The 12,979-nt window shown below is 43.8% G+C and overlaps 1 protein-coding gene across 4 annotated transcripts in view; it reads right to left on the reverse strand.

Moving 5' to 3' along the window:
• dgkb (diacylglycerol kinase, beta) overlaps window positions 1-11,944 on the reverse strand; it is a 30,961-nt gene extending 19,017 nt beyond the window's left edge. The window contains exons 1-16 of one of the 4 annotated variants that reach the window (XM_053843602.1): window positions 11,656-11,939; window positions 10,362-10,502; window positions 8,429-8,505; window positions 8,294-8,314; window positions 8,000-8,153; window positions 7,763-7,888; window positions 6,102-6,151; window positions 5,407-5,481; window positions 5,098-5,217; window positions 4,360-4,477; window positions 3,922-4,010; window positions 3,735-3,851; window positions 3,512-3,610; window positions 3,115-3,216; window positions 907-980; window positions 142-216 (exon numbers count right to left, since the gene is read on the reverse strand). In XM_053843602.1, coding sequence (XP_053699577.1) covers window positions 142-216; window positions 907-980; window positions 3,115-3,216; window positions 3,512-3,610; window positions 3,735-3,851; window positions 3,922-4,010; window positions 4,360-4,477; window positions 5,098-5,217; window positions 5,407-5,481; window positions 6,102-6,151; window positions 7,763-7,888; window positions 8,000-8,153; window positions 8,294-8,314; window positions 8,429-8,505; window positions 10,362-10,431 — 1,367 coding nt within the window. In that variant the 5' untranslated portion in view covers window positions 10,432-10,502; window positions 11,656-11,939. Of the gene's footprint in view, window positions 1-141; window positions 217-906; window positions 981-3,114; window positions 3,217-3,511; window positions 3,611-3,734; window positions 3,852-3,921; window positions 4,011-4,359; window positions 4,478-4,583; window positions 5,020-5,097; window positions 5,218-5,406; window positions 5,482-6,101; window positions 6,152-7,762; window positions 7,889-7,999; window positions 8,154-8,293; window positions 8,315-8,393; window positions 8,506-10,361; window positions 10,503-11,655 lie in introns of those variants that run through there. The other 3 variants (XM_053843604.1, XM_053843605.1, XM_053843606.1) reach the window with 3 other exon arrangements.
• Window positions 11,945-12,979: the final 1,035 nt, after the last annotated feature.

The raw sequence follows: 12,979 nt of genomic DNA on the forward strand, positions 1-12,979 counted from the left end.
AGCCTACAACTTTTGTGACTCGCGGGTGCTGATCCTCATCCCTGCAACTTTCCAAATCTGACTCCCATGCTGCTGTGATCTGAACCAAACCTTTAGCCGCCAGTGACAAATGCAGGCCACTTCAGTTCCTGAGCTCCATACCCGGGCATGGGTCCGTTCTTCGCCAGATTGTAGACCTGTCTCGGGTTCAGAAGGTACTGGAACTTTCTGTATATCCTGGAAGACAGTGAGAGAAGCATGATTTTTAGGTTTCGCTGTAGATCAGTGGCACCTTTTCTCCGAAAGTATTCTAGTGTTTGTGTGCGGGGTCTGGCTTTTGAAACCCATTTGGGTTTCGAGTGAGTTATTTCCCCATAATGCCAGAATATCAGTGCTTAAAAAAGTGCATTTTCATGAACTATTCCTCGCAGCCGAGCTACGAAGTTCCTCATATTCATCATTGTGTATCTCGTCTTGTGAGCGATGATGCTTTCAAACGTTCTCAGGATCGTAGGACATTACAGTAAATGGTGTACCTCGCTGTGCTTAGGAGATATTTGCTCCAATCGTTGTCTATGGCGCCACCTGCTGTTATTTTTACACGTTGATGTTGCGCTTGTTTTGGTTTGCACTGTGTGAGGGAACAAGTCAGTTGTGGCAGGAATGAAGCCTGAGCCTGACAGAAGCGTCTGGCTGGAAGAAAAGTGAGGCGCAGGCCCTCACTCCCCTCCAGCAGAAACCATTAGAAAGACTAATTCATTTTAATTCCAATTTCACTACATCAACTGGCCAAAGTCGTATTTTGATCTCATAATTCCAGGGATTGAGGGTGGCAGTAATAAGAAGACGATGTCTCAGTAATAACCCAATTATCTTCAGCCGAGGTCGTGCTGACACGGCCGACCTGAGATCAGCGTGTGCGCTCACCGCTCGCCCTGCTTCCCGCCGCTCTTCGGGTTGACAAACACCAGCAGAGGATGAGTCCCCGCCATAGTTGTGATCTGAAACAGAGGCCACAGGTGAGTCATCATCTACCTGACAGCCACTCGAGAAAACAAAAACCAGTGAGAAAATCTGGGGATGACGAATGAATAAAAAGTCATAAATACCATGGTAATCCATTTAAAAACATACAAAGAAAGTGATGTACAATGATGAAAAAAATGGAGATGAAAATTTTCTACAATTTTACATGAAAAAGGCTTCAGATAATATTTGAGAAAAAGGAGTTGTTTAATCTTGAATGATGCTATGTTTATGGTAAAATAAAGTGTATTTTAAATAGTATTTGAAGAACAAATATAAAAAATAAAATAAAATATGAAGCATAGTATAAATAAACTTAATTACATTTCCTATTACAAAAGCTATTCGTCGGCTACACAATACTAAATGTGGGGGATATGTGATGCAGTACTAGCAGGAGTAGGTTCAAAAGACAACATTAATTTACAAATGTATTTCTCATTATACACAGACCAGACTGAAGATGGGAACAGGCCACACGTGGCCCACAGGCCACATCCTGACCCCTGATGCCCGTCTAGTGCCCCAACATCATCTAGCGCTTGCTGATTGAGTTTCGGACCATGACGCTGAGACGGTTCTGTTTAGCGCGGCACCTTCTCGGGGTCGGTAGTGTAGTGACTGGCTCTTGACTGACATGCGACTGCTGTGTGAAGTGAGACACCTGCTGCACAACTGATCAGCCAGGCTCAGCTCCACTTCTCTGCCGTCTGATCTCCAGCAGGAGCAGAAGGAAAAAGCCCCATGTCATGGATCAATACTCTCATCTAATTACTGAAGAATGGCTTGCTGCCCTAACTGGTTGATTGGCTGGTGACGTTCCCAGATGAGCCGCCGTACATGCGCCGGCGTCTACACCGTCCTCCTGACACAGATGAAGCGCAGGACCCCCCCTCCCAGCGGGCCCCAGGTGAATTAACCAGCTCCTCGTCCAGCCCGAGTGATCCATGACTTCCTGTAATTATAAATAATAATCTTGAATATTACGCCGGCGAGCGGCAGAGATGGATGTGGAGCAGCTACGATCCATCACGGTTTCCCCCTCACGAGACACGAGGCTGCGGACAGAGGCTCCAGCTGACGGACGACATGGCGGAGCAGCGGCCGTCGGCAGAGCAGGCGAAACTCCCGAAAACAGATTCATGTTCGACGCTCATTTTGTTTGCTCAGCAGTTTTACTCCAAACGTGTAATTACAAAGTGCTGTGATCAATAAAGCCAAAGAAGGACGACTGTTTACTGCAGGGCCAGACACAAGGAGCTGAGCGTCAAGTACGACTAGTTCAGGCAACAGCTGCAACAATAATACAGGCTGATGGTTTAGGACCAAAGGGTGATGTAAAAAATGTAGTGGTAAAGTGGAGCTGTAGCACTGATAAGTTGTATTTATAGTATTAACAGTATAGAGCTGCTTGTGTAAGTGAGTGAGAAATTCTGTTGGAGTTACAGAAGTAGTAGAAGAGCTGTCATAACCGTCAAGTACTAAAGAGAGTAGTATCAGTGGTACTGGAAATGGAAAACATAGCAGTCGTGCTGCAAGTAGCCATCTTTCTTTAAGATGGTGTGAAGTATCATGCCATTGCAAATAGTACAACATTATAAAATCTGAAGAAACTACATAAGGATAAGTAGCAGTAGTAGTAGTCACAGTAGGAGAAGCAGCATTAAATATTGGAGGAGCAGTGGCAGCACCAGAGAAGCAATACGGATGCTAGCAGTAATTACAGTTAAAATATTCTAGAAATAACAGTTCAAGTAGTGGTGACAGTGAAAATGGCTGCTTTATGTCTTAATATCTACGGTTTACTGTACTGCAATCCAAATTTCCCCATGGTGGCACGGGTACAGGATGTTCTTATCTTATCTTAGAGATGAAGCTGAATTGTTACAGGCAACAGTAGCCCAAATGCTAGAGGTAACAGATGTAGTCACAATCATATTATTAGTAGTTGTAGTAGTAGTAGCAGTGGTTGTACTAATAACAATAGTATCGGTCGTAGCAGAAGCATTAGTAGTAGTAGACACTGACTGAAGTTGAGGCAGTACATGGCACGTCAGTTGTAGTAGGAGCAGGTGGTAGGAAACCAGGAGTCAGGGAAGTACTACCCACCTGCAGACCTTGTCCGTCCACCGTGACTGAGTTGGCTCTCTGCATCTTGGCTCGACTGGACTGACTGGACTTGGAGTCTTTCCTCAGCGTTGACTGTCGCTCCTGCAAACATCACAGCTCTAGTTATCATGAGAAGGAGATTACACCAGTGCTAGAGTTTCAACAGTACTCGAAGAAGGAGGGTAAAAAACATAGCAGTTGCCATGATGTAAGGCAGAGGAGGGGGAAAATGAGGATGTGCTGTTGAGGATGAAGTAGGATTAGTAGTACTCTTAGTCTAAGACTGAATGGCAGTACAATGTCTGCGCGGTAGTTTGATGAACAAGTCTGAGGTTTTATTGATCTGATGAGTCAGGGTCTCAACGTGAGTCACTCCAGGTTGACGGTCTGGTCTCACCAGGACCACGGGGCAGATGGAGTTGGGCGGCAGGATGTGATCCTTCAGGGGTCCGCAGTCACACTCAGGCTTCACGTGGGAGGCACACTTGTTATGGAGCTGGAGAGCAGAGAGCAACATCGACACCAGACTTCCCGGAACGTCGGTAAACAAGAGTGTTAATTGGCTGGAGAGGCAGGCGAGGAAGCGGGGGTGCGAGCCTGTGCTCCGGCGGGGGTCTTACCGTGATCTGACACCAGACGCAGTGGAGCCCGGTCAGACCCTGGTAGCACTTAATGGTCTTGTGGCACTTGTCACACTTGGTGGGGCAGTTGCCCTCCACCCAGAAGTGGTGCATGACCTGCAGAGAAGCTCAGACGTGAGAGGGCCTGCAGACGTCAGAGCCTCCCGTCCACGAGGGATGGGCTCACCTCCGTGTTCTTCTTGGACTTGACGTAGGTCTTGATGCAGGACAGGGGAGCGCGGGACACGCAACGCTCGTGCACCGTGTACTTGCAGACTGAGACGACAACATGGCAGTGCTGAGGAAGTCATCCTTCACTGTGTGTGTGTGTGTGTGTGTGGGCTTGTTCATCCTACTTTGTGAGGACCAATTCTTGACAAAACACTAATCTTGTGAGGACCATATGACTTTGTGGGGTCATTTGGCTGTCCCTCACTTTGAAGATAAAACTTCAAAATAACTGGGTCATTATAATTGGGTTCCAGTTTGGTTCAGAGTCTGGTTCAGGTCAGCCATGTGTTTTGACTCGGTCTACGGGGAGAGGCTGCGGAAAAGGTGACGGCCACGAGAGGTCCCCACAAGGATAGAAATGTGTGTGTGTGTGTGTGTGAGGGTACACACTCACAGGAGCAGCACAGCCCCTGCTTGCCGAGGCCGATCAGCATGTTGAGGCACAAGTTGCAGTACGCAGGCTTGTTGAAGTGCTTCAGTCTCCACACGTGCTGTCCGTCGTCTTTCACATTCTGAAACAGAGCTCGTGCTGATCAACCAAAACGTCTCAAACACGAGAGGAATGGTCGAGCTGTAGACGCTCAACCTGATTCATGTATCTTAAAAAGCAGTATTCACCGTGGCACTTTTCACTTCCATAGCAGCTTCCAGATTTCACCACATTTTACTATCACTTGACTACAAAAGTCATTCATAAAAAAAAAAACAATCCTGACCATCCTCAGAAGGAGAAAGGCTGCCATCTAGAGGGCAGACTCGAGCACTGCAGCCAGCGAACCTCAAAAGAGAGTCGTCTTTGTTGTCATGTTTTGCAACTTTATATCTCTCTATTCATGTAATTACGGTCTTTGATCCAATAACTGGCGCCACTGCTTTGTTCTGACATATGTTCCGGCCTCAGTTGTACTTTGACTTGATGTAGTGTTCATATCTTCATTCTTTCCAGAGTGGCTCTCATGGCATGACTTATTTACACATTTGCTTTGCCTCTTTAAGCCACAGAGATTCTTTTGTTTTGCATTATATTACAATAATTTCTCACAACTTACCACCATTTTAAAATTGAAACATATCTGATTATTTGAAACATCAACAACAAGTTGAGAAAGGAGGACAACGAGAGCCGACTGACCGTCTCCAGGCCCAGCAGGACCAGCAGTGGGATGGTGGTCATACCCCCCTGGATCCACTCTTCCAGCGACACGGTTCCATCGTGATCATAGTCGATCTCTCGCATCATCTCCTGGAGGATCTGTTGAGGAACAAACTAGTGAAAGTTTGAACTCTTTTCGTGAGGAAAACAACAATGCAGAACGACGTTTTCCATTGAGAGGATTCACCTTATGAATGCTGAGTTATGAGTCCATCTGGAGTTTAAACTCTCAGTCAGGCTTTGATGTTACAAAGCCGCTAGTTTTCCAGCAGCTCTCCTTCATCTTACCGGCTTGAGCTCGGTGACATCCCACTCCAGGTACTCTGCCACGTGCATCATTTGAGAGATGATGTGTTCCAGCTCCTGCAGCCACACAAACGTTCTACTGATGAACGGCTTTCATTCTAACATTGGTTGAGCTGGTGAGCCACTGTGAGGCGAATGGTGATCCACTCTCTCTCTGGTGGTCTCCTCACCATGAGCATCACGGCAGTCACCGCAATACAGGATAGGTGAGATGAAATGTGAATATATGTGTTAAAATAATATATAAATGAAGAAAAAACACACTTGAGCATTATCAAAGAATATAAGGTGAAGATTAGTATTCAATTATAGTACAGTTCTAATGTATTGTCTAATGTAATGTGAATAAAAATAAAAACTAGAAATACAAAATAAGTGAGAAATCAAAATTTACTGGGTAAAAAGACCAGTAGACAAATAACAATTAAATAACAATTATGACAGAAAATTATGGGAATTTAAAATTACAGTTAATATTGAATTCATTATATTTAGCCATAATAAAAAGAGAGAAAATATATTCAAATATACAAAAACAAAACAAAAAAGAATGTAAAAGTACAACCAAAAAACTAATTGAGTATAATAAGAATTAGCAAAAGAATCAAATGAAACATTTTCATAAGGCTTGATCAAGCCCTCATGAATCATAGTCAAATCAGGTTTTTGAGAATTACCGAACTGTCCAGTGATCCATTTCCATCCGTGTCGTAGAGTCGAAACATAACTGTGCAGACATAAATCATACAATTGATAACACATAATCAGTAAGCAAAACACAACCAAATGAATGAATGTTAAATAGTGAATAATTTGCCTTATAAGAATTATTGACCACAAAGTCACAGAATATTTTAGAAGAGAAATTAACATTAAATTAAAAATATTCCATTGCTTTGAATAGAGACTTCATGAATGTAAATTATGCAGATTTAAAACGAGTGAAAATAATTTTGAGTAAAATAGCCAAAAAAAACTGTTAACAATTTAATTATTTCAATTAGAATAATAAAGTAAAATAAATAGAATACAAATTATTAAAGAGACAAACAATACTATACCTACCTAATTCGTTATTTTGAAAAAAAAAAATTTTAAGGGTCTGAAATTCAAATGAAATAAATGATAAAATAATGAGTGTAAAATGAAATGAGAATGACTTTAAATAATGCCAAGAAAATAAATAAACACTAACTCCTGGCTAAAACTCTGTAGGTCCTGCTCACTACAAGTGATGGCGGCGTCGCCACGGAAACAGCACCTCCTCTTCGGTGGTGACGATAACAACAGGATTGTTTGGGCAGCTAAAGATAGCACGCGCCGCATCATCACGGCTGATGTCATGTGACCAGGAACAAGGAGCTGATTGCTGGTTTCCTAAAGGATCACCACCAGCATAAAGAGCTGGTTGTGGTTCTGGACCCGAAGAGCCAGTCCAGGAGAGGAAAAACTCTCATCACAAGCAGGAAGGCGCTTTTATGAGCGACTTCCTGCCGAGCCAAAACTAGACCGGACCTCGGAACCAGAGCACCCGGACCTTCAGGATCCAGCTAGTGATGCCTCACATTCACATTCATCCTTTTACTGGCCCAATTCATATGCACTCATTCACACTATGCATTCACTATCCAAGAATTCATCCATCCATCCATCCATCCGACCGTCCATCCAGTCATTATCTGACTGTATCGAACATCCATCCAACCCTGCCTCATTTTCCCTCCCATCTTCATAAGCCTCTTCCTCATCTCCATCCTGTCGTGTCTCCTTCATCCAATAAAACATTTGTCCATTCTCTCCATCCCTTCATCCCCCTAAAAACGTTCTGCCAGCAGGGGGCGCAGGGAACCTCTGATCATCCATAATTCAGATGATTCGATTCGACCAGGTCATTAACACTGACACTAGAGAAGGAAACAATAACTAAGTGATGAGAGACACTAAAGCATGAAGATGAAACGTTTGTCCGTTCGATTTTTTTAAACATTTTTTTCTCACAAGTAAAATTAATTAAATAAATAAAATACATTAAAAAATATTAAATTTACAAATTTAAATAAAACATTCATAATTTGATTTTTTTATTTCACAATAGACATTTCTGCATTCATTTATTCATGTTCAATTAAAATACATTTAGCTTAACTTTGACTTTGAATTATTAACTTTTTTAACTTTATTTGATGAATATTTTCCGCTTCAATATTCAATGTCTACAATATACATAATTTCTCTATACATATATTTCCCATTTCATTTACATTTTTGGGGGGGTTGTTTGTTTGTTTACTTGAGTATGGGCAGCATATGCAGTGCTACAAGACTTTGGGGGACTCACACTCCAGCTTGTCCTCGGGTCGCCCCCCTTCCAGCAGAGACAGGTAGCACACAATGTCTTTCAACTGCACTGACTCCAGAGGCTTGGGGTTCAGTCTGGCCGGCGTGGACTTGATCAGCTTGAGTCCTGTGGAGAGAGGCACCTGGGCCTGACCTCACTTAACCACGAGCTCAGACCACATGTCTAGAGCAGCAGCAGATGCCTGGACTGGAACTCAGTCAGGACTTCCACACTCACCAGATACCCGGGGTCTGTCGGTGCCCGAGGAGGAGGACATGGGTTCTGCTCCCTTGTTGCTGAAGGACATGAAGAGATGCTGGCAGAACTCGTCTGGAAGCTCGTTCTCCAGGAACGTCTGCATGAAGAGCTTGAAGCCCGCAAAATCGATGGCCTGACGCAGACAGGAACTGAAGCTTTATTTCAGCTGAAACACTGCTGCATTGTCAGATTCTGAAGACCATCTTGACTGTGATCGAGTGGTACTGAGGCAGGTGGTCATTAGAGGCACAAAGCTGCTGAGTGATGACTGACCTGACTGAGGATGTCCTGCTTCTGTCAGGGGAGGCGAGAGAAGAACAATTCAGATCTTTGATGGAGGTTCTAATGTTCATGATCAGCGTGTTAAATTCACTTTCTGAGCTCAGGCTGGGCAGCGTGTGAACACACCTCCTCTGGGTTGTACTTGGCCAGGACTCCTTCACCGTGGAACTCCTGCAGCACATCCTTCAGCTTCTTGGTGGAGTCTGAGGAAACATGACGGGTTTCAAACCAGCAACTCTTCCTGCCTTCACGTCACATCTCACATCTGGCAGCAGCAGCAGCTGGCTTCTAGCGCGGCAGCCGCTCATCATCCCTGTGAACTGAAGTGGCTAAAGACGCTGGCTCTGGGTAAGAGAGAAAGGCTGTGTTGAACTTGCTTCTGGAGAAGGAACGCGCAGCTCTGGGAGCTCATTTACAGAGCAAGGAGCGCAGCGCAGGCGAGCTGGGATAATTTCTGCCTGCTGCAGAGTCTCCACCAGCCGGGCCCATCTATCTGCTGCAGACAGCAACATGTCAGGTCACTGCTGACAGCAACAAGTCTGTTCCTCGCCTTACAAGCCTCGTCTGGGCTTTGTTGGTTCCATCTCAGGACGAAACAGAACCACTGCCTCACAGTGGTAACAACACTTGCATCAGCTGCTGCAGTGATACACAGGGAGACAGTAGTATACTACCTTATACACTGCTATATTTAGTACTGCGGGATCATTATGCACTATGGTGCTATACGTGCAGTACACCTAACAAAGACACACACGCAGTAACACAAGTACACACAACTGAACAAACACTGGTACCAATCGTAAATAGTGCACACATTAGTTGTTCAAATACTTTTACTGTAGTACAACTGTATTTGTGCTGCATTTCTAAAATACTTCTACCAAATGTACTGCCTCACTAATGAAATTTGTGACAATTTGTGACATTACTGCAATATGGTACACCAAAAATGTTATACAAAGCAGAATGAAGTGCCATGATATCTGCAATACTACTTCAAATAAGGCTTAAACTGGTAGCATAAACCAACCTCACAGATATACCAGTGTACTCTGGTACACACCATGGAAGAGCACAACATGTTCCACACATACTCAGATTCAAGACTCAACCCAGACATAAAATGCTAAAGTATACATAATGTCAAATACTTCTACTGAGTACACTGTGGAACATGTCGATAAACTCAGTGTAGAACCATGGTATATACTATGTAACGTCACTACTAATCTTATGTGTACACCAAACACACTTGTTGTATCGTACCTCAAGAATGAGAATTACACAACAAACATCACTCCAACTCATGTGAGTACTGATGTACCTCAAAGCAGAACTCTATTGTGGACAGATGAACCGTCATGTTGGGAGGAAATTCGCTGGCCGTGTACTTGCTGGTACAGCAGGAGTCGGGTCATAATGAGGTGTGACTGTGACATCATCACTTTATCTTCCTCCACATTCGCCCCGGAGGCCTAACAGGCAATTCCCTTAAATGAATCTCAACAGCTCGACAACATCAGGTCTATCTGCATGATCTGGTCGCCATGGTTACAAGCCCTCAGCAACTTTTGGCATCCGCCCCCTCGTCCTCTCATTAAACCACCAGAAAAGACGACAATGCTGCTTCTTAAAGTGTCACCACGGGACAAAAGATTATCATGATGACCACCTCCTCACCGGCGGCAAAGTCTTGGCGTTAGAGATGAGCGATGGTGGACCAGTGTCGCGTCCTGTTGGGTGCAAAAGGTTGTGATGTGTTTACGACTTTCCAACAGAGACCGATCAACTCACTAGAACAGCATTTGTTTATACACGTGGTTGTCCAGCACCACCTGAGCCCACCCAATTCCTACTCTTCTTCACACATGAAACTGCATGAGAGTAGGTGTAGCATCACGCTCTGCTCATCATTTGAGAGAACTTCAAGTCCTAGATGCCCAAAACATGATCAGACTAAAGGCAAAACTATTTACCCTCATGCACACCCGGACTAGAGAGGTGAACATGATTGTGCCTGAACACATCACCTGGATGATGGCGTACAGTTACTCACACTGTGTGTACTCCTGCAGCAGCGCGAACTCAGCCGGGGTCAGAGTGACCCATTTGTCCGGGACGCTCATCGTGTTCCGTCTCTGTGTCCGCCGAACATTCCCGGGACAGCGGTGCACACAGGGAGGGGGCAGCTGTCAGACTGTGGGGGAACATCACACTTGGTCAGCTCCTCCAACATCAGAGTCACACTTGAGAGGAGTCAGAGACATTTGTGTGCAGTGGTACAACCAGGTCCTTCATCTGAGCGACTCTGCCGCGACTCGTGGTGGTAGACAGGAAGGAGCACGGACTTGGGGAATGGTTTGGATATGTAAATCTTCTGAACAGTTTTTTTTTTTTTTTTTAAGATAAAAATGAATTTGAAATTGGGGGACAAAGAATAAAAAACAAAGATAATAAATTAATAATTAAAAATAAAATGTACTGACAAAAATAAATAAATTAATTAATTAATATTTTAAAAATTACCAAAAAAATACAATTACCATAAATACCTCCAAGAACCAACTCTGACTTCATCATGTGTAGAAATTATATTTCAAATAGAATTAAATGGACATGAGCACCATGATGCACTCAAGTTCACAATAGTTTGCATTTATTGATATTTAGACGACCTTTTCTGTGCACCATGACTCGGCACTCCAGTGTGTGTGTGTGCGTGTGCGTGCATGTTCGACCCATTATCGACAGCCGGACTTGCACGTGTGTAACAGTTTTCATTTCTGTTGTGGAGGCTACAGGAAATAAACAAATAAACTGGACTTGGTGTGGGAAAGAAGTAAAAAACAAATCGACTTAAGAAAGGTCAACCTGTAACTTCACGCTGTGAGTTGGGTGAAATTACAAAAGAGCAAAATATTCAGGAATAAAAGACACACGAAGAAAACCTCCAAGGATGGAAAAATGGTGGACAACACGACACATAAAGGTCTATAATTGAAAATAGAATTGTTTCTAGTGAAGTGATTTTAATGTGAAAGACAGACACATCAGGCTACTGTTCAGAAGCATGGAGTTTCAGATGAACAGATGAGCTGGCCTGCTAACACCGTGTGTGTGTGTAGGTGTGTCTGAACGTTGATCTGAAGCTTCAACACAAATCTTCAGTCTTGTGCGACCTGTCAGTGGCGCGCCGGGAATCGACCTCCAGCTCAGCAACTTTGATCCGCCGTCACCTCTGCGGCGTCTTACCTAACGGTGACGGCAAGTGATCCAGCTGGTCAACTGTCACGGTGGTGCAGTGGCTGTCACAAGTGATGCGACACGGGAGAGACCATCATGCCGCTCACCTGATGCAGGAGTAGAGCAGGAGGAAGAGGAGTCCCCCGGCAGATGTTTGTAGCCGCTCACATTCCGCTTGCCAGCCGCTGGATCTGCCGCCGCGGCGGCTCAGAGGGACCCGAAGAGCCGTCGATGTGTCAGCAGCATGTTTGTTTTTCTGTCAGTGCAGCAGCAGCATCATCGTGGAGGGAGACAGAGCGAGGGAGGAGGGAGGGGGAGAGCAGAATAATCCGACTGCAACCATCAGTTTCTCCCGCGCTCACGTCACTCCCCCTCCTCCTCCCCCTCCACGTTACTACGACTCACCCTCCCTTCTCTACTCATTATTATTCCACTCAGTGGGAGGTCAGACACTCGCATCACATGACCACGTCACTGACCAACACACACATTAGTGTCCACGGAAGACACACCTGTCTTTCCCTCAGTTACTAGCTGCGTCTTTAGTTTGTTTCCAAGATTCATTATTATTATTACTATTATCATTATTTTATTATCATTTGATTTTTTTCTACAATAAAATTTCCGATCAGTATGTATTTTTTCCCTAGTAGGCTGGTTTCTTTCATTTATTTCTCTTTATTCTGTGGATCATGATTTTTATTTATTCACTTCCTGTACTTTTTTGGACATTGGGAGGAAACCAGAGTGTCTGAAGGACACATTTCAGAAGCTCCACTTCTGAAATGTTTTCGCTAACTAATTTGTGGATTTATGGCGAAAAAGATTTTCTACAGAAAACCTCTAAGATATTTATATTTTTAAGCCGAGTGAGTAGTGTGACTCCTGAATGAATGGATTCCCGTTCTTCACCCACGCCAACGACGGCAGATGATTCATCTGCCATTTCACACTACACCACCATCTGGAGATCCAAACCTGCTGCTGCTGCCGCTCAGTTAGTCGACATAGCTGTCTGAGATGAATGAGTCCGTCTCCGTGGAGACGCCGCGAAGCCTCACCCTCGAGTCAGTCAATGCATGATGAATGTGAAGGGTGTGACAACACAAAAATTAAATATCATCATTAACAAATCAAAAATAATCTTCAGATTTTTTCAGATTTAGAAGAAAAAGATGGACAGGAAATAGGAACGTTTTTTAAATTAAATTAATTAAAAACTTGAATGAATTGCGTTTCATTTTAGGACACAATAAGAAAAAGTGTTATGAAACACTTAGGAGATTACAAGTCGATTTTTAAAACATATTTGAATCATAAAATATTGTGAAGATAGAATGAAATTAAAGACTGATTGATTTAGATCTCAAATGATCCCAAGCACGAAAATATTTAGAAATTATGATTGAACTATTCATAAATAGTAAAAAA

Source organism: Synchiropus splendidus, chromosome 15, assembly GCF_027744825.2.
Source record: "Synchiropus splendidus isolate RoL2022-P1 chromosome 15, RoL_Sspl_1.0, whole genome shotgun sequence".
Classification (NCBI taxonomy): Eukaryota; Metazoa; Chordata; class Actinopteri; order Syngnathiformes; family Callionymidae; genus Synchiropus; species Synchiropus splendidus.